General features: G+C 40.1%; 1 protein-coding gene across 1 annotated transcript in view; it reads left to right on the top strand.

The window, feature by feature from the left end:
* Window positions 1-21902, top strand: part of MEP1A (meprin A subunit alpha) — a 40362-nt gene that overhangs the window by 12994 nt on the left and 5466 nt on the right. Inside the window, exons 5-11 of the mRNA XM_073628866.1 lie at window positions 886-961; window positions 6714-6831; window positions 8893-9068; window positions 10339-10560; window positions 12243-12392; window positions 16522-16737; window positions 18963-19436. Of these exons, the coding sequence (XP_073484967.1) occupies window positions 886-961; window positions 6714-6831; window positions 8893-9068; window positions 10339-10560; window positions 12243-12392; window positions 16522-16737; window positions 18963-19436 (1432 nt within the window). The remainder of the gene's footprint in view (window positions 1-885; window positions 962-6713; window positions 6832-8892; window positions 9069-10338; window positions 10561-12242; window positions 12393-16521; window positions 16738-18962; window positions 19437-21902) is intronic.

A 21902-nucleotide genomic window follows, 5' to 3' on the forward strand; every position in this document is an offset into this window, starting at 1 on the left:
CGAGGCTGTGATATTTTCCATGGAGTAAATTTCATTAATTTTAGTAAACCACATGGAGAGCGATGGGGACATATCCTGTTTCCAGAGAAGCGGTATGCATGCCCAGGCAGCATTCACCAAGTGGATCACCAGAGAATTTTTATATAGTTTCCTAGAAAAGTCAGAGTGGTGCAGAAGATACCTGGCTGAGTCACCCCCAAATTAACATCCGTCAACTGTTTTGCCGAAAACTCCCTGCCCAAATCTCGTTCCCACTTTAGTAGATACGGAGGTACAAAAGAATCAACCGGTCGGCTTAGAAGTTTATAGGTATCAGACACCACATGGGATATGGGGTCTGGGATCAAACAGAGATCCTCAAAGGAAGTATTGGGGCGGTTGTTGATTCTACGACAAGATAGAGTATTGAGATAGTGAACAAGCTGCTGTAGCCACCAATCGTCTAAAGACGGCGAGAACATATTCCAAATACCTGACGGAGCCTTTGCGTGGGGCATTCTGAAATTGGCATGGATTAGTTTCTCATTGAAACTTCCCTGCGCTGCTCTGCAGATGGGGAGGGAGTCCTATTGGCTCCGGTCTTAATTGGCCCTAGTATGTGTATGTATAAATGTGAGTTGGGGACTTTAGATTGCAAGCTCCTTGAGGGCAGGGACTGATGTAAATGTACAATACATGTGTAGAGTGCAGCATAAATTGACAGCGCTATATAAGTACCTGTTAAATTAAAAAAATAACACATGGACCTATCCATTGTCAGTAGAAGCACTTGTTGGGCAGAAGTGAGATGTGGTTCGCCCAACGTACTAAATGGCTGTGGAATCAATTGGAAGTGGCCTAGGCAATAGTGAATGAATCATATTAAACTACGTTTTTTTCTTCCAGAATGAGAGGAATGCGCTGCGGAATGAATCCTATCGGTGGAAGTTCCCCATTCCATACATATTGGCTGATAATCTGGGTAATCTGTTAGTTTATCTCTCTTTCTTATCTATATTGCTAATCTCTTTTTAGGCCTCCTTCACACAGGTATACTAATATTTACACCCATACAAAGGCCACATTTGCCCACACGGGATGCATCCCTGTGCTAGCAGTCCCATTTATGTCTATTGGGACATAGCGATTGCACAGACACAGCCGCTGCTCTCAATATGACATCTATGCTGGTGCATGGCCTCTAACACACACTGCATTCGGGGATACTCACACCTACAGAGATGTCAAAGTAGGAGCAGCTGCTGTGTCCATGTAGCTACTGCGTCCCAAAAGGCATGAATGGGGCTGCCTGCACGCAGATGCACAGAACACTCTTACATCCCCTTTGGGCAAATACAGCCCTTGCACAAGTGAACATTTTGGAATGCCAGTGTGAATGATGGCAGAATGAATCTGCCTTTCCAATCTCTATATTTATTCTCTTAAGAAATATTTAGATCTCAAAGGCAGAATTGCTAAACTATAACAATTGTTAATAAACACAGCAACCTTATTTTCAGCAATGAAAATAAACTAATAGCAAACTGTAACGAGCCCCTTGCTCACTCGGTTCCACTCTCCTGACACTCCTCTGCAGCTATAGAATCAGATTGCAGATCGCAACATCTGATGGTTCGGTCATCCGATGCTCCGGGACTAGAACTACAGCTATGTGCCGTTCTAATCCAGTTGTGTAGCTCAGAACAAACACCAAGCAGGCTGTATGTAAGTTCAACCAGGAATCTCTCTTTATTGAAAAATACAGGCTCTTTTATACAATAAAAGAGGAGGTGCATACCTCCGGCTCATATTACTCTGAACATACACCTGTGACCAGAAACCTAATTAACATGGGCTAATTAACTAATCCCTTTAGACAGCCTAGATGACTCAGACATGACCTTTAGGCCAGACTGGCCGTCTTGTAGCTCAGAAAACCCAATCAACATTATCACAATAGCAGAGTTAATTAACACAAACAACAATGGGGATCTTATGACTCTTAGATCCCATACTAGAGACTTATTTACAATACACATTCTAGCAGGCAACAGACAGACAGGCAGCTGGAATTGACATCAGCATCTCCTAACAGTATTTGTCCCAGCGTTATGAATCAGCCACTATTTCTAATATGGCAAATCCAGGGTCCCCAGAGTCTGTGTGTCCTGGGAGACCAGGACCCGAATCCACAGTAATACCACTTTAAGGGTCCCCAGGCATACAGCTCACAAAGAGCACCGTTCCCCCAAATGCCAGGGCCCACGATCGATCGGCAGGAGGCTAGCATTCAGTCCCCTCCAAAAGTCTCTCCCCCGGCTAGGTCTGTCATACAAACTATATGAAAAAATGAGTCATATGCGTTATATGTTAAAGTGGACCTGAACTCAAAAAGTGAAGGATTTTTAAAAATAATAATTGTACTTAATCAGTACCCTAAAAATGATCACTAAAGGCATACCTCCCAACTGTGCCGGATTCGCTGGGACTGTCCTGCAATTTGATCTACGTCCCAGCGTCCTGGCGAATCAAGGCTTTGTGCCAGAGTGAAGCCAAGTGCTGGAACGAATTCCAGCACTTGGCTCCAGTGGCTTGCCCGCCTGCACACACTAGCGTGGGCACCAGTAACTCCCACCCTGGTTAAGAGGAAGAATGTGGGGGGGGATATTGACCTCCTGTACCCTTCCCTACTGACTCCTGACCTACGTCCTGCTGACCCCTGTACCTTTCATTACTGACTCCTGTCCTCCGTCCTGCTGACTCCTGTACCCTTCCCTACTGACCCCCTGTCCTCCATCCTCCATCCTGCTGATCACTGTCCTCCGCCCTTGTGACCCTTCTTCTCTGCCATACTGACCCCTAGGCCCTGTCCTGCTGACCCCTGTATAGGTACAAGGATGCCCAGGTTTTGTTTAACCACACTCCTTTAACCCCTCCCACTGTTAAGAGTTTGGCCACACCCACTTTTTGCAGTGGCACAAGTCTCTTCTTCCGCTGGGTGTCCCTCATTCTGAAGTTCAAAAGTTGGGAGATATGCTAAAGGTGGATCATTCACCTTTTCAAAGCTACACAATTTTTCATTGCACATATAATGATTTAAAATTTTCAGAGGGCGCCATTATTTGTTTTAATATCACCCCAAAAATGATACCTTTTGTCTGGAACTCCTCCAGAAAAAAATTGCATTATCTGCTAAGGAATGAGCAAATCTACCCAGGGTTGATTCGTCAAGGGTTCGGCAAGTCGTGTTTGAAATTTTGCAAACTCAAATTCCGTTGAAGTCTTAAGGGAAAATTCTGGCAATTTGTAATGTTGATAGGCTAACTACTGTCACAAAAATTCCCAAGAGGCTGGGTATTGCCATGGGGAACATGTACCAATGGGCTTTTTAAAAAATTATTTTTAGTGATGTTAATGGAACAGCACAATTTTCATGTACAGTCTCAACAACAGTGTACACTGGAAGCACATATTTGGCCATGGAATTACTTTTTTTCTTTACAATTAGCTTGATTTAGATACAGCAGCAGTACTCCAATTTGATTCATTTCAGTTTGCAAAAAAAAGTTTTTCAGGTAGTAGTAGCAGTTTTTTCACCAATAGGCCAGTTTTGATCAGCAGATGGAAATGGGAAAGGAGTTTGTCCATGTTCTTGCTGATGCAAAACTGTCCTGAAGTTGGTAAGTTTTTTCAGACCTGCAAGATAAAGGCATGATGTGCTAGTATGCATCGCATACTAGCACATTATGTGAAACTTACCTGAAAATTAAGCATTCCACGATGTAATCTTATCACTGGAGGCCACTACCATCTTCACCCGTCTTCCTTCCAGGCCTGTAGTCTATGGCTATGTGACTGGCTGGAGCCACGGTGACATCACTCCTGTGCATGCGCGGGGGAGCCGTCATTTACGGCACAGGATTCTGAAGGAACGCCTGGGTGGCTGTTCTTTCAGAGTGCATGCGCCGATGACGTCATTGGCTGCATATATAGTAAATATCTCCTAAACGGTGCATGTTTAGGAGATATTTACAGTACCTATAGGTAAGCCTTATTATAGGCTTACCTAGAGGTACAAGTACAAGCTTGAGGTTTACAACCACTTTAATCACTTGCCATCTGGGCCAATTCTGACATTTCTCTCATATATGTAAAAATCTGTGTTTTTTTGCTAGAAAATTACTAGGGAATAAAATGGCAGTTGTAATTCTTTATGTCACACGGTATTTGCACAGCAATTTTTCAAACATGATTAAAAAAAAAAAAAAAACATTTTCATGAATTAAAAAAAAACAAAACACTATAGTTAGCCCAATTTTTTTGTATAACTTGAAAGATTATGTTATGCCGAGTAAATAAACACCTAACATATCACAATTTAAAATGGAGGAATTGTGGAATGGAGCCAAACTACCGTACCTAAAAATCTCCATAGGCTACTCTTTAAAAATTTTTACAGGTTACCAGTTTAGAGTTACAGAGGAGGTCTTCTGCGAGAATTATTGCTCTCATTTTAACATTTGCGGCGATACCTTACACGCGTTTACATATGTGGGCGCGACCTACGTTTGTGTTCGCTTCTGTGTGCAAGCACGAGGAGATGAGGAAGCTTTAAATGTTTTATTTTTTTATTGTTTATTTTACTTTTTTTTATCACTTTTATTCCTATCACAAGGAATGTAAACATCCCTTGTAATAGGAATAGGGCATGACAGGTCCTCTTTACAGAGAGATCTGGGGTCTATAAGTCCCCACATCTCTCCTCTAGGCTGAAAAGACTGAGATAATTTAAAAAAATCTCAATCTTCCCAGCAAAAAAAAAAAACGGCAGTGTTTATGACATCATGGCGTCGCTTCCGGCCTCCGAGGGTCATAGAGATGGCTGGGGACCATTTGGTCCACGGTCAGCTCTATGGTAACCGATAGGGGGTTCAGTGAATGTGATTTATAAAATGTGAGGTAGTTTTGGTGCACCCTGTTCTTGCACTTTGTTTTTTTTTTTCTTTCCAGTTTGCTATGTATGGGACAGCAGTTATAAATAACCACTGACAATCATAAATAGGCAAAAAAAATAAATAAATAAAGAACATCAATAAGAACAAAAAAAAAACACAGCAAAGAGGGTTTTCCCAAAGGGGTTGATTTTCCAAAGAGCTAGCTATTAGAATTAAAGTACAGTTTCATCACCGACCATAAGCTCTCACTATACAGTTTGTCACATTTTACCTATCCTTTTCCTACAGCAGCTTCTTGTACACTGACAGTATAGCTGCTCTGTACCCCACACACACCTTTTATAATAAGGAGATTGACTTATTCAAAAGCCCCCCCTATTTGCCCCTGTAAGTCTACCTGTCATAGTTCAAAATTCCTAAATATTTTAAACGTAAATCAGTAAATTCATCGGGACCACAAATCTCAAATCATCAGGATTCGCTTCAAACTCATTGTAGCGGTAAACCTGAGCTTTCTACAGCCTCATAACTGTCTATGTACAGTTTGAGATCTAAGGTTCTGCTGCCTCTGCTGCTGTAATAAAATCACATTAATAAAACGTTATTAGATGTGTAGAGAGCGGATGGGGAAAATTACACCTCATAAGGAAAATATTTTTAAGATACATATCATGTTTGATGTCTATCTATTTGTGATTTTATTCTGTACAATAATATGTTAGTTGTCAGAATGAAAAAACTTATATAGTTCGAAAATTGGGATTGAGGGTGTGTCTGCTGGAGCATCATATAACATGGAAACAGGGAAGAGTGATGACAGAAAGATCAAGTGGCCCGTCGATTCTGCCCCGATTTTTTTCAGTTATATTTTTTTGTGGGTTATCTCTTACTTTTTGTCTGATTTTAAATCTACGTTTGTCCCAAGCATATTTGCATCCACTTACTGTTCACTGATTCATATCTCTGCTAGAAGTCTATTCTAAGCAATAACTACTCTTTTAGTAAAATAATACTTAATACCCCTCCGTACACTCCTCAAAACCTTTGATTTATTATGCCATTTCGGTGAAGGCCCTAGGGGCCAGAAAAGCTGCTATCATTGGCTGGGAGCTCTTTTTCACCATAACAATGTCTGCATGCTAAGACTGGATTCTGAAGTGAATTGGACGCATGAACCAAAGACCAGGAAGAGTTTGCTAACTACCTTTCATTTTAAACCCTATTTATTTTAATGTTGCTATTGTCTGATTTGTAATATCTTTTTCGTACATATTTTTCTTGCACTTTTTTTTTCATTAAAGGGTATTTAAGAAATGCTAAGCTGAATCTCTGAACTCTCTAAATAAAAAATGAAGAAACCCTTGCTTCTTTGAAGAAAGCTACTATATTTAACCTCTGTTTCATTCCTGTTTGTGTGTGGCAGTGAGTGTCACAGATATTTCATACAGGTCAGAACTGCTACAGCAAATGCTATGATCGTTGCATGTTTCTGTGAAAACATATGGTGGTGGTTACTATGTGGGTGTGCAAGAGTTAACTGTGGGGTTACCCACCCCCAGTGACCATCACTCTCAGTTTGCTGGAGCTTAGATTGTTTTCGCAAGACCTAGAAAATCTCTCAGATCTGGTAGCAGTGGCAGGATCTGAGACTACTGCCACACTGGTGACTAGCCCCTCACTCCCTTCACTCTCTGCCTACCTTTTTTTTAAACACAGCTTTCAGAGTTCAGACTCTCTTTCATGAACTGAATTTCATGTATGCTTTATTTTTCATTTCAGACCTAAATGCTAAGGGAGCTATTTTGAAGGCTTTTGAGATGTTTCGTCTGAAGTCTTGTGTAGATTTTAAACCCTATGAAGGAGAACACACATTTCTTCATTTCCAGAAATTTGGAGGGTAAGTCTCCAATTATACTTTTGTAATTCACTTTCTTTTTTATTTTTAATACCAACTTCCTCGTTCACTGTACAAATCCCTAAGTAATGCTGAACTTATTTATCTCTTGCTCTTGTCATTTACTGCATACCCCAAGACAGCCTGTCTCAATGTTCGGGAAATAAATTGAACAGACATGTGCAGGTTTACAAGAGTATGGCAGTGTATATACATATAATGTATATTATACTGTGTGTGTGTGTGTGTGTATATATATACACATAGTGCCTTGAAAAGTATTCATACCCCTTCAAATTTTCCACGTTTTGTCATTTACAACCAAAAACATAATTGTACTTATAGGGATTTTATGTGATGGGCCAACACAAAGTTTCACATGATTGTGAAGTAGAAGGAAAATGATAAATGGTTTTACAAAAAAATATCTGAAAAGTGTGGCGTGCATTTGTATTCAGCCCCCTTTACTCTGATACCCCTAACTAAAATCTAGTGGAACCAATTGCCTTCAGAAGTCACCTAATTGGTAAATAGAGTCCACCTGTGTGTAATTTATTCTCAGTATAAATACAGCTGTTCTGTGAAGCCCCCAGTGGTTTGTTAGAGAACCTTAGTGAACAAACAGCATCATGGAGGCCAAGAAACACACCAGACAGGTCAGGGATAAAGTTGTGGAGAAGTTTAAAGCAGGGTTAGGTTATAAAAAAATATCTCAAGCTTTGAACACCTTACGGACCACTGAAAATGATTCGAAAATGGAAAGAGTATGGCACAACTGCAAACCTACCAAGGCATGGCCGTCCACCTAAACTGACAGGCCAGGCAAGGAGAGCATTAATCATAGAAGCAGCCCATAGGCCCATGGTAACTCTGGAGGAGCTGCAGAGATCCACAGTTCAGGTGGGAGAATCTGTCCACAGGACAACTATCAGTTGTGCACTCCACAAATCTGGCCTTTATGGAAGAGTGGCAAGAAGAAAGCCATTGTTGAAAGCAAGCCATAAGAAGTTCAGTTTGCAGTTTGCGAGAAGCCATGTGGGGAACACAGCAGACATGTGGAAGAAGGTGCTTTGGTCAGATGAGACCAAAATGTTACTTTTTGGCCTAAAAGCAAAATGGTATGTGTGGTGGAAAACTAAGACTGCAGATCACCACGAACACACCATCCCCACCATGCATCCCCACTACCATCCCCACCAGCATCATGTTGTGGGGATGCTTTTCTTCAGCACGGGCAGGGAAGCTGGTCAGAGTTGATGGGAAGATGGGTGGAGCCAAATACAGGGCAATCTTAGAAGAAAACCTGTTAGAGTCTGCAAAAGACTTGAGACTGGGGCGGAGGTTCACCTTCCACCAGGACAATGACCCTAAACATACAGCCAGAGCTACAATGGAATGGTTTAGATCAAAGCATATTCATGTGTTAGAATGGCCCGATCAAAGTCCATAAATCCTAAATCCAATTGAGAATCTGTGGCAAGAAATTGCTGTTCACAGATGCTCTCCATCCAATCTGACAGAGCTTGAGCTATTTTGCTAAGAAAAATGGGCAAAAATGTCACTCTCTAGTGGGGCTGAATACAAATGCACCCCAACACTTTTCACATATTTATTTGTAAGAAATTTTGAAAACCATTTATCATTTTCCTTCCACTTCTGTGCCTGGGCACACCCTAATCACCCTGTGCGACACAGATCCCCCCCCCCCCCCCCGCTACTGACACCATCCACTGCTCTACTGATACCAACCTATGCCCTACTGACACATCTACTGCTCTACTGACTGACACCGTCCACTGCTCTACTGACACCATCCATGTTTAAATATATTTTAAAATGTTTGCTTACATTAATTGATAAGTGTGTGCCTGTGTGTATGTATAGATATATCTTTACATACATACACACACACACACACACACACACACACACACACACACACACACACACACACACACACACGCGTGTGTGCACACGCATATGTGTTTGAGCTTTGGGATGCACACCCTAATGCAATAGGCTGCACACACCTATGGCAAGCATGTAAATGATATTCCCCCCTAGATGCTGGTCCTACGTCGGTGACTTCGGAGTTGGTCAGAACCTTTCTATTGGAAGTGGATGTGACCATAAGGCTATTATAGAACACGAGATCCTACATGCACTGGGATTCTACCATGAGCAGTCCAGAACCGATCGAGATGATTACGTAGAGATCTGGTGGGATGAAATCACTGAGGGTAAGTTTAAATATACTATGATATTAACAAAAAAGGAAAACTTTATCCTTCTCTCTAACTCTACAAAAAAAAAATAAATCAAGTAGAATATGTGGAAAAGGGCTTTATAATACAACTACATTTCTCCCTCACAAGTCCTAAACTTTTTTTTGTGTAGGTTAGGGAACAGTTAGAAACCCTGGTAGCTTTTTTGCTTTTGTGATTTTTGCTTTTTTTGCTGTTAGACAGGAATTGCAAATATGGGGCAAATCTCCCAACAGGATAACAATGGTAATGCACTTTGGGGTCCATTTATAAAAAAAAAATGCTTCAGCATTCACAGATCAGTTGCAAATAATTACCATAATGTGTCTGTTATATGTGTTTCCTAAGATCATCAACTCAATTTAGTGGCCATGATGTGGGATTTTTCTGGTTGAGGTATTTCAGGAAAATACCACATTATAGCCACGAGATAAAGGTGAAGATCATGGGAAATACACATTTTAGACACATTACAGAGATTATTCACAAAGGCTGTGTGAATGCTGAGGCATTCACGCAGCAAATACTTTCATAAATGGACACCTTTTTATTGGTAGGGTAGGAAAATGTTACAACCTTTGTTAGGTTTCTGTTGCTATCTGTGTCCCCATTTGCAATATTTTCTCTTACTTCCTACCACAGAGACCATGTTGATACCAGCACAGCAAGTGAAATCTCCCCAATGAGGATAATGGCTTCCTATTTTGCAATGCTGCAAAATGTTTGTTCCTTCTCACAATGTCTATTGTATAAAACAATGCTCTCCCTGTGTGGCTGCTATCTTAAGTTGTTAAGCAGTTGACTTGCGTAAAGCCGGGTACACACTATTGATTTTTTTTGCGTTCAACCCCATGGGTTGAACGCAAAAAAACTGTCACCTCCGGCCAGAGCAGCTGTACTAACCATGCGATCTCCCCCGTTGAGCTGTTGTGTTCTGACAGGGGGGCAACCTAAAAAACAGACGGGGTAGATTGATATCACCACGAACTAAGATTTGTGTGAGAGCCACTCAGACTGTATGAAAATTAAGTCCTGTGCCCGCTGCTGTGAGTGTTGGCCAAGAAGGAAGCCCCTCTATGCACGGCTCTTGGGACACCTATCACTCTCTAGATTGATATCGCCACCCATGCTTCTGGCTCATCCCCTTTGTGCAATTTAATTGGCTCATACCAATAAACATTTGCAAAATGTTGTCTCTTCTTTCATTCATAAATTTTTCTGTTAATTCCAATGTTGGCTTTTTTAGGAATGGGACACAACTTCAACACATACGATGACACGTACATCACTGATCTGAACACTCCATATGACTATGAGTCCGTTATGCACTACGGTCCCTTCTCTTTCAACAAAAATGCCAGTGTTCCGACCATTACTGCCAAAATCCCAGCCTTCAATAACATTATAGGACAACGCCTGGACTTCTCACTGATAGACCTGGAACGCCTCAACCGCATGTACCACTGCGGTACGTAGCAATAATATAAAATAAAAATCTGTATGAATATATTATTTCAGATTGTGTTCTGGGACATATTACCATGAAGAACTTGGGGGCCTGTGACTAGGGGTTGGAAGGGATTGACATCAAGCTAAATTACCACTAGCCAGTTACCTTTTTCTTAATTTTTCCCTTATCTGGATATTTGTGAAGGTATTAATTAAAAACAAAACAGTAGGTGAAAGTGTCTGCTAAGAGGAGTCAAAGATTCTCTTCTCATTCTCCACTTTTTTTTAAATGGATTATGAGGCTAAATGATACTTGTTCACATATAGCAAAGAACATGCAGTAATGCCTTCTCACTTTACCTTTTTCAAAAATAGTCATGTACATCAAATAGGTGGTCCTTGAGCATCAAGATGTCTAAATACAGGCTTTAAGTGGAGTTCCACTTGTTTTTTTTTTTAACTTGGGATCAATCCAATGTCCATCCTCCTCTATATTTAAAATTGCAAATATATATATATATATATATATATATATATATATATATATATATATATATATATATATATAAAATTGTCTTTTTTTTCCTTGTAGTATGAGCACTTTCGTCTCTGTCTGCCTAGGCGATGGCGTAACTAGGCGATTCCCATGGACTCCTGGGATATCTGCGTCATCTATCCCAGAAGTCCATGGGAATCTTATAATGAAATCTCACACGAATTCCAGACCGGGATTTTCTTTAATTGACAGGTTGCTATAGCAAAGCGGGAACTTCCACTGACGGCTCTCAATTGCTATGGCAACGTGTCAGGACAAAAGAACGCCATGCAGCGGCATTACTGCGCAGGTGACAGATCGGGAGGTGCATGCTGGATAGCCAGCTGCACCAAATCCGGGAAATGAATACAAGAGGGCTTCAGATGCCCACAGCAGATATGGACCCTGCCTGCTTCCGAGATAAGGTTATTTTTTAACCATTTAAACATTAACTACAAGGGCAGCATTAATATAATTATCGAAATGTTGCATTTAAAATAGACCCAATTGCGTTGGAGTATTTAAAAAAAAAAAAAAAGAATTGGGGGACTGGAACTCCACCATAACAAATAACAAGCTTGGGGTATGCCTTAAAGTTGTATGTGGTATTACACTGGCGGCACATATTTGGCTGTGGAATTGATTTCCCTTACAATTAACACCTCAATCTGCTTTATTTCAGTTTTAAAAGAAAATCTTTTATTCGGGTAACTTTAGCAGTGACACGTGCTTTTTCATCCGGAATGTAAAATTGTCCAATAGCAGGCAATTTAGCCAAAATGTACATCGTATTGGAGAGAAGAGTACAGGCAGATTTTTACTTAATGAATTATCAGACAGCAAATGATACAGCAGTGTAAAATTGGCCAGTAGAAAGACAATTTTAAATAGCAAGGCTAGGCCTAAATGTACTAGGGACAAGACATTTTTGCGGTTATAAAGCTATTTATTGGAAACATTTATTGCATACATTAGTGATATTTGTTTTTGTGAACTGACCATATTCAGCAGAAAATGATCATGTTATAAAATAGCAGCAAAGATGAAATAAGTTCTACGTCCTAGTGGGTGAATCCTGATACTGATAATTACACTGTTGAAGATCCTGGAAAAATGTATAACAAGCACAGAATCAATTCCCATTAATGTATATTGTTCCCTTACAGCTGCCCCACTCATTCTCCTGGATCAGTGCTCCTTTGAATTTATCAACATCTGTGGAATGGTCCAGGGTACCACGGACGATGCAGACTGGGTCCATGAGCTCAGTGTTCCTGGGGTTTCTGGGGATCATACCTTGGCAGGACGCTGTAGAGGTAATAAATTCCAGTAGAAAACTGCTGACACTACCTTGTGTGCCCCACAACAGCATGGTCCTTGTGCAAAGGCCACGTGTTATGATTTAACAGCAGGCATAAACACAGATTCTGCATTGATTGCTGTTGACAAGGGTCAATTACCTTGTTTATTCCGGTTATATAATCAGGAGAAAGAATGTACTATGATTGTTTACACTCCTGTCACTTGAAAGTGAACTATGAACTTGCCTGTAATACTGAACACAAGATAATTGACTAGAAGGAGATAAGTGTTTAAGTGTACTTTGGTGAAATATGAACTCAAGCAAGCTATAGAATAGACATATTAATGCAGTTCTGTTCACTGACACGTCATTACATAGTTACATAGTTACATAGTTAGACAGGTTAAAAAAAGACACAAGTCCATCTAGTATAACCAATAAAATGAAAAAAAAAAAAAAATCATACAATCACATATACACAAACCTATACCCACAGTTGATCCAAAGGAAGGCAAAAAGCCCCAGGAAAGCATGATCCAATTTGCTACAACAGGTAAAGAAATTCCTTCCTGATCCCCCAAGAGGCAATCGGATTTTCCCTGGATCAACTTTACCTATAAATGGTAGTATCCAGTTATATTATGTACATTTCGGAAAGAATCCAGATCTTTTTAAAACAATCTACTGAGCTGGCCAGAACCACCTCTGGAGGGAGTCTATTCCACATTTTCACAGCTCCTACTGTGAAGAAACCTTTTGGTATTTGGAGATGAAATCTCTTTTTCTCTAGACATAAAGAGTGCCCCCTTGTCCTCTGCGATGACCTTAAAATTAATAACTCACCACCAAGTTCACTATATAAACCCCTTATGTATTTGTACATGTTGATCATATCCCCCCCTTAATCTCCTCTTCTCATGAGAGAATAAATTCAGTTCCTCTAATCTTTCCTCCATGCCTCTTATCAGTTTGGATGCCCTTCTCTGCACTTTCTCCAGTTCCCTATTATCCTTTTGAGAACTGGTGCCCAAAACTGATATACCAAATGTCCAGCGCTAAAAATAAATGAAATGAAATAAAATATAAAATTAGATAACTATTAAACTAATAACTAAATGCATACAGTATATCCTATGATGTAAAGGTAATAAAGTCAAACATAAAATATAAATAAAGTGCACTTTCTCCGTGTGATGCACACAAATCCTCAATAATATAAAAAGTCCATTATAAAAACATAGACATAGAACGTGATGGTAATATCTTCAGGCAGTGTCCAAAAATATATATAAGAAAAGCGTGCGTGCTCCGTGTATTGCACAAAAATCCTTAATATTTTAAAAGTCCAAACATAAAACGTGATGATGGTATCTCTATGTGATGTGCACACCCCCCCCCCACCAGGTGTACACTCACCTTAAAGGATTTTTAAAAAAAGCCTGTGATAAATAATATTATCAGCTTGGGAAGATCCTCCTATGGTTCCTCTTTCCTGCGGTGGCTAGTTGTGGCTTAAATGCTGATACAAAGATCACTCCTTCCTCCTTATCACAAGCCACTGTTTCCTCAATGGCTATCAGCAATCTCCTCATATATAACACATGTGAAAGACAATAGAAGCTTGCAACGGTGTGATAACGGTTTAAAACAGGTTTATTGCAACTTAAAATCCCACATAGATGTACACTCACATTTAACGCAAGAAAAACATGCCTTGATATGCTTATGGACAAAAAGGGGGTGATAGTGTCACCTGGAGACCGAATCTGCAACCACGGTTCCAGGCATTCACCCCATCCTAAGCCTGTAGTACAAAAGACTCCTTGTCTACTTTCTCGTCAGCCGATCAAACTCCTCCTACCGCTTTTGTCACAATCTCATGACTTCCACTGGGAATTGTGATAGGCTGACATTTTTCCCATACTTTTTATAGCGGTGATCGCCGCCATTTTCTTGTTGCACGCAATCACAATTGGGTTGCGGCGATTTGTTTAATAAATATCATATGCTGACATATGTTATATATGCACCGTCTGTTTCTTAAAACCACATACTTATATTTAAATGATGGCGATTTTCTATTAAGTTTCTTCTGCTATTTTAATATGTATGCAGACATACCATATATGTCAAGCGACCCCTAGTGGTGAATAATATTCAGTGCACTCAAAATCAAATTTTTCCTGTACACATAGAAGAACTAATCTATGGCTGTTATCTTATAGGTGTGTGTTATCTCACAGTGGCTATATTATTATGTTAAATGTCTTCTGTGTGCCATGATAAACATATAAATATGTTTTTTATTAGCAAGCAGTGTAAGTACCTGAATTTGACTTGGTGTCAGCTTCTTGCAGCCCTTGTATGGCATGAGCTCATGAAAAAGTCCTTTTTTTCCTTGCTTCTACTTCCTATAAAGATCACTTCCTGTTCCACTCTCTTCCATGAACTAGTTTAACGTGTTAGCATATGAATGGAGGAAGCCCAGCTTCATGGTAACTAAAATGTATTATTCTATATATTTATGCTATAAAAATCACTAAAATAGCCATAGCAACACAATTGGATGGACAGAAATTTTAATCCGTTGGCAGGTAAAACAGACCCTTTATATATGTATTTTTTCAGGGTATTAAGCTGTTTGCCCGGAGTTCATCTTTAAAAGTCTAAAAGCATATCATTGTCTGGGAAGGTCAGAGTGGATCATAAACAATAGAAAATTAATTTGTTGAGGATTAGCGCCTTGTTATAAATGGAAAAACTGAGAATCCTGCTTTTGCCCTTCAGTCTTACCTAGTGTGACTCCAATCAGCCGTGAGCTTACAAAGGGACCAGTAAACAGATATGCTAAATTTATATACTAAATTTATAATAGATATACTAAATTTGATTTATTAAAGGCAAATAGGCTGCAGGGTATGTTAAGACAAAACAGAATGGCGCACGAGAGGGTACCGAAACACACTTAAAACAACTAAAAGTCTACAAAGTCCAGGAAGTATACGTATGCAGCATTAGTGGCAGCTCCCTTGAGAGTGAAGCAGTCTCTAGAACAGGGATATGCAATTAGTGGACCTCCAGCTGTTGCAAAACTGCAAGTCCCATCATGCCTCTGCCTCTGGGTGTCATACTTGTGGCTGTCAGAGTCTTGCAATGCCTAATGGGATTTGTAGTTCTGCAACAGCTGGAGGTCCGCTAATTGCATATCCCTGCTCTAGAAGAACAAATCGGAGAAAAACAAGGTGCTCCACAGACTAAGTGCAGCAGAGGATCCAACGAATGGTATATTTAATTAAAATCAGCCAAATGGCTACTCATACTTTTATAAAGATCAATAGGCATATAACAGTATAATACCGTGGTCACATAGCGGGTCCCTGGTGTATGGTGGTATGTAGATGTTAACATGAGAGAAGAGGAACAACCAGCCGGACACACATCTCGTCTTCTCGGAACCAGCATGGAAGGCACTCGGAGTCACATCGGAAGTGACATCAGAACATGGAGATAACATTTCAAAGCAGCCATTTCTTCATCAGATCTAAATGGCTATTGATCTAAAAAGTCTATATAGAGATTCACACAGGGCGTGGACCAGAGGCAATATAAGTAAGGCTCTGTTTCCACTAGTGCGACTTTTCATGCGACTTGGGACTGAAAAGTCGCATGACAAATTGTTTCCCATGATTTCCAATGAGTACCGTTCATATCTGTGCGACTTCAAGTCGCAGCGACTTCAAAGTAGTCCCTGCACTACTTTGGTCCCACTTTGATGCGACTTGAGGTCTATAGATACAGGCATTGCTTCAAATCGCGGTAAAAAGTCGCGGTAAAATCGCGGTAAAAAATCGCGGCAAAATCGCGCGACTTTGGGGACGCACTAGTGGAAACCTAGCCTAAGGGTTCTTTCACATGGACGTGTCCATGTATGGAGCCCGCTCTGCTCAGCGGGGGATCGCTCCGTCGATTATTAACCCCCTAATTTAAAAAGTCTTTTAGAACTGTTTTTAGAATGACAATCAAACACTACTAGAATATTGTTTTAGAACAAAAAAGTTTTTCTTATTTTAATCTAATTTCTATTAGCAGCTGTTATACTTGAGTACTCAATAATGGGTAATCATACAATCTTCTTCCTGCAGAGGCTGGTTATTTCATGTCCTTTGACACTCATGGAGGAAGTGTTGGAAAAACTGCGGTGCTGGAGTCCAGGATCCTCTATCCTAAGAGGACAGAGCAGTGTCTGCAGTTCTTCTACAAGATGGATGGCAGCCCGAAGGACAAACTCACCATCTGGGTTCGCCTTGATGATGGCACTGGGAATGTGAGAAGGATGAGGAAAATTAACACAATTAATGGTATATATTTTAGTTAGCGTTATTTTCAGCCAAGAGGGGCAAAGGAGGATCTAGGAAGGGTACACAAAGCCGCATTTAGGGTGAGGTGTTATTGGTTTGGCCATCACTACCTAATGTATAAGGATATTCCAGAGTTCTTGGTATAAATAACCCTTTCATATTCTGATGGAGAAACCATCCTTTTTCTACATGCAACTTATGTCTAAGCAACGAAAAATAAGAAATATCCCTACCTGGAACACAGACAGCAGTAAAAAACATTTTAAGAAGAGTTAAGAAACACTAGAATCACTTTCAGGTTCCACAATGTTTAATAATGTGAAACACCTGATAGCCAGTTCATATGTGAAGCTTTCCTGGGTAGGCGACGAGGATCAGATGCACAAATATTTTTTTTTTTGGTTAATGGGAAGATGAAAGTATTTATTTATTTAAAAAATAATGTTAATAATATGTTAACTTTAAAGTTGGCATTGCAATCAGGCTAGTTCAGTTTAGCCAAAAACAATAATGGTTTGCAAGTGAATTTCAGTTTTCATATTAGAGAAAATTGAGTACTGTCCGTGATACTTTTTTTATTTGCACTAACATACAATTTTTCAGGACAAGCTTTCGGGGTATGTCCCCTTCTTCAAGGTCCAAGCAGTACTGATCAGTACTGCTTGGACCTTGAAGAAGGGGACATACCCCGAAAGCTTGTCCTGAAAAATTGTATGTTAGTGCAAATAAAAAAAGTATCACGGACAGTACTCAATTTTCTCTGTCACAATTGCACTAATACGGCTACAATCAAATCAAGTTTTCATATTAAAATGTCAGTGAACAGTAAAATGCTTATGGTGGGTTGCTCTAAGACTAAGTTAATAGGCCTTGCTCTTTTAAAATCAACCCCCAAGGTCAACAAAATGAAGAGTTATGATTATGGAAAGTATAAAATCTGTTTTTTTTATTTAAATAAAATCTAATATTATAATTTTGTCAGCTATGTCCCCATGGTACATGTAGTACTTTGTCCCATGATGTTAAGTGCTTTCTTACCCTAGTTACTAGGCCCCCCTCCCCTCCTACTGTGAACTATCTGACAACAGATTTAGAGGGTGGACTTTTTGAGCGTAGCTTTGTTTATTTAATATAGTCATTTAGTTTATTTCATTGAGTATTCTTTGTCTTTTTTGTGGGATTGTTGTTTAAGGCTAGGTTTCCACTAGTGCGACTTTTCATGCGATTTGGGACTGAAAAGTCGCATGACAAGTCCTACCCCATGATTTCCAATGAGTACCGTCCATATCTGTGTGACTTTAAAGTAGTCCCTGCACTACTTTGGTCCCACTTTGATGCGATTTGAGGTCTATAGACCTGAAGAATACACAGGCATTTCTTCAAGTCGCGGCAAAATCGCGCGACTTTGGGGACGCAATAGTGGAAACCTAGCCACATTCATATTTGTGTACTGTCATTTTTTTTTCACTGTGTTTATTTTACTTTCTCAGGGAAAAAAAAATAAAAATAATAATGCTAATTAGGGGCCATTTTTTGGTACAACTGCAGGTCCTGGATAGTTGGAAGGAACTTATGTAATGCTCAGGAGCCTTTCATAGCACTTTGCATCCTTTAAAAAACACCTACATTTCATATTTCCTATTTAGGCCAATGCATTTTGCCAAAATAATGATTTTCACTACAATATCTCCATTTTCACTGACATTTTTGGGGAAATGAAATCTCTCGATTTATCCGTACTAATGAGCAGAAGTCTTGCAGGCTCTCGCATTCTCTCTGAGACTCCACATACAGTATAGCCACCTCATATAGCTTTTTCTCTCTGAGACTCCACATACAGTATAGCCACCTCATATAGCTTTTTCTCTCTGAGACTCCACATACAGTATAGCCACCTCATATAGCTTTTTCTCTCTGAGACTCCACATGTAGCCATATAAAATATAGACATGGAGTGCAATGCTGTCCTCCTGATCAGCAGATGATCACATTACACCCTTTTTACAGCAAAGTTGTAAAGCACTGCAAAAGACTTGCAGTCAGCAGGGTCTTCTGCTCCATCTGCTAGTTGGATACTGTTATATAGTATAGCCAGTCATAAGCAATATGTTATATTAGCCTGATTAAAAAGAACTTATCCTTTAACAAAATAAAAATTATGTAAACAAAGACACTATTCTTTTTCTTTAACCTAATCCAAAGCCTCTTTGTATTACTTTACACAGCTGACAATGACCACAACTGGAAACTGACCCATGTGACACTGAACGCTGATAGAAAGTTCCGTTACGTTTTCCAAGGTATTCAGGGAGATAACACAACAAACAGCGGTGGCATTGTCCTTGATGACATCACTTTGTCGGAACTGCCCTGCCCCAATGGAGTCTGGACCATCCGCAACTTTAGCCAGATCCTTGCTAGTACTGTTAAAGGAGAACGTATTGTCAGCCCTTGTTTCTATTCCCCTGAAGGCTATGGTTATGGTGTGGGTTTATACCCTCATGGGCAAAGTGGATCCACTTACACTGGTTACACTGGTATATCTTTCCACCTGTGCAGTGGGGAGGATGATGCTGTATTGGACTGGCCTGTATTGAACCATCAGTTTATTATAACAGTGTTTGACCAGGATCCGGACATTCGTCTAAGGATGTCTTCTAGCAGAAGCTATACCACATCCACTGATCAGATTATTGCACGTAAGTACTGTAACTGGCACAAACACAGCTAAACTATAGCACTTTCCAGATATTTGTATTTAAAAGGAGAGTCCTCTTGTAAAGTTTAAATACTGTCAGTCAAATGAGAAGGGAGAAAACAGGACAGGACTTATGGAAATATAGGAGAATGATCACACAATAAGGGGGAGGTGTGGAAAGCCTTTGACATTTGAGCTCTTCAGGCAGCAGAGCTGAAACTAAAGTCATAGAGAATCCTATAAGTAATTTTTACAACTTTAAATATGCCCTATGCATGCATCATTTTTAACTTGCTATTTCAAAGTGTTTGCATAAAAAAAATACTAACTTTAGTTCTGATTTGGGCCCCTACCACACGGGGTGGGCTCTGCAATGGGTCCACTTGCTCAGCGGGGGATCTGTTTTCTGATCCCCGATGAGCAACCAGATGGCTGGTCAATGTCTGCTCTGCTTATGCAGACACAACCTGCTCTCTTTTATGGGCGGTCGGATGTAAACAGACCGCCTGTTCATTTACACCCGACTGTCATGTGATCCTCTAGACCAGGGATATGCAATTAGCGGACCTCCAGCTGTTGCAGAACTACAAGTCCCATAAGGCATAGCAAGACTCTGACAGCCACAAGCATGACACCCAGAGGCAGAGGCATGATGGGACTTGTAGTTTTGCAACAGCTGGAGGTCCGCTAATTGCATATCCCTGCTCTAGACTGAAGGGAAATGGATCCCCAGCTGTTTGTTTTTAGCGGATCAGATTGGATGTCGGCGGGTGTAAATGGACATATGACTGTTTACACCCTCAGCTCCATAGAGGAGAATGGAGGGTCCGATTGGGTCCGCCTGAAAAACTGACAGGCGGACCTTATTCTTCCATTTGTGTGAAAAGGGGCCCTAGGTTTTTAAATTGTCCACAACCAGTGCAGTTGCATTTTCAGCATAAAAAAAAAAAAAAAAAAAAAAAAAAAAAATAAAAAAAATAAAAAAACCCTACCTACTTTGGCACTTACTACACAGTTCAAGCCCATTCCTAACTGGGAAACCATTGGGGAGATTTACTAATACTGGTCCACACATGTGCACTCTGTGTGCTCCAGTTTTAGTAAATCTCCCCCTTGTATCTAGCTCCAGAAAGCAATGGATTTGCCCTTTCAGGGGTGGTATCACATATTATTTCTCTGTAGGCAAGCATGTCCTGTTTTTCTCTCAAGAAACAAACCGACAGTCTTATAAAGGCAGTCACTTCCTCTATAAAGAATAACCATGCATTCAGCATAATTAGGCAAAGCTATAGCTGTACCAACTTTTCAGAAAATACAATAGTGCAAATAACACCTTTTCACAGCTGAATTGCCTTTTTCTGGAGTTTCAACACACATATGAGAGTAATCTGGAAAAATATAAAACCCTCCTATGTTTATCCTAGTGCTTTGTTTACACCATATATATATATATATATATATATATATATATATATATATATATATATATATATATACACAGTGGGGACGGAAAGTATTCAGACCCCCTTTCATTTTTCACTCTTTGTTATACTGCAGCCATTTGTTAAAATCATTTAAGTTCATTTTTTGTCCTCATTAATGTACACACAGCACCCCATATTGACAGAAAAACACAGAATTGTTGACATTTTTGCAGATGTATTAAAAAGAAAAAAACTGAAATATCACATGGTCCTAAGTATTCAGACCCTTTGCTGTGACACTCATATATTTAACTCAGGTGCTGTCCATTTCTTCTGATCATCTTTGAGCTGGTTCTACACCTTCATTTGAGTCCAGCTGTGTTTGATTATACTGATTGGACTTGATTAGGAAAGCCACACACCTGTCTATATAAGACCTTACAGCTCACAGTGCATGTCAGAGCAAATGAGAATCATGAGGTCAAAGGAACTGCTTGAAGATCTCAGAGATAGAATTGTGGCAAGGCACAGATCTGGCCAGGGTTACAAAAAAATTTCTGCTGCACTTAAGGTTCCTAAGAGCACAGTGGCCTCCATAATCCTTAAATGGAAGATGTTTGGGATGAGAGGTAAAGGAGAACCCAAAGATCACTGTGGCTGAGCTCCAGAGATGCAGTCGGGAGATGGGAGAAAGTTGTAGAAAGTCAACCATTACTGCAGCCCTCCACCAGTCGGGGCTTTATGGCAGAGTGGCCCGATGGAAGCCTCTCCTCAGTGCAAGACACATGAAAGCCCGCATGGAGTTTGCTAAAAAAACACCTGAAGGACTCCAAGATGGTGAGAAATAAGATTCTCTGGTCTGATGATGAGACCAAGATAGAACTTTTTGGCCTTAATTCTAAGCGGTATGTGTGGAGAAAACAAGGCACTGCTCATCACCTGTCCAATACAGTTCCAACAGTGAAGCATGGTGGTGCAGCATCATGCTGTGGGGATGCTTTTCAGCTGCAGGGACAGGACAACTTGTTGCAATGGAGAGAAAG

Source organism: Aquarana catesbeiana, linkage group LG04 (genome assembly GCF_042186555.1).
Source record: "Aquarana catesbeiana isolate 2022-GZ linkage group LG04, ASM4218655v1, whole genome shotgun sequence".
In the NCBI taxonomy this organism is placed as follows: Eukaryota; Metazoa; Chordata; class Amphibia; order Anura; family Ranidae; genus Aquarana; species Aquarana catesbeiana.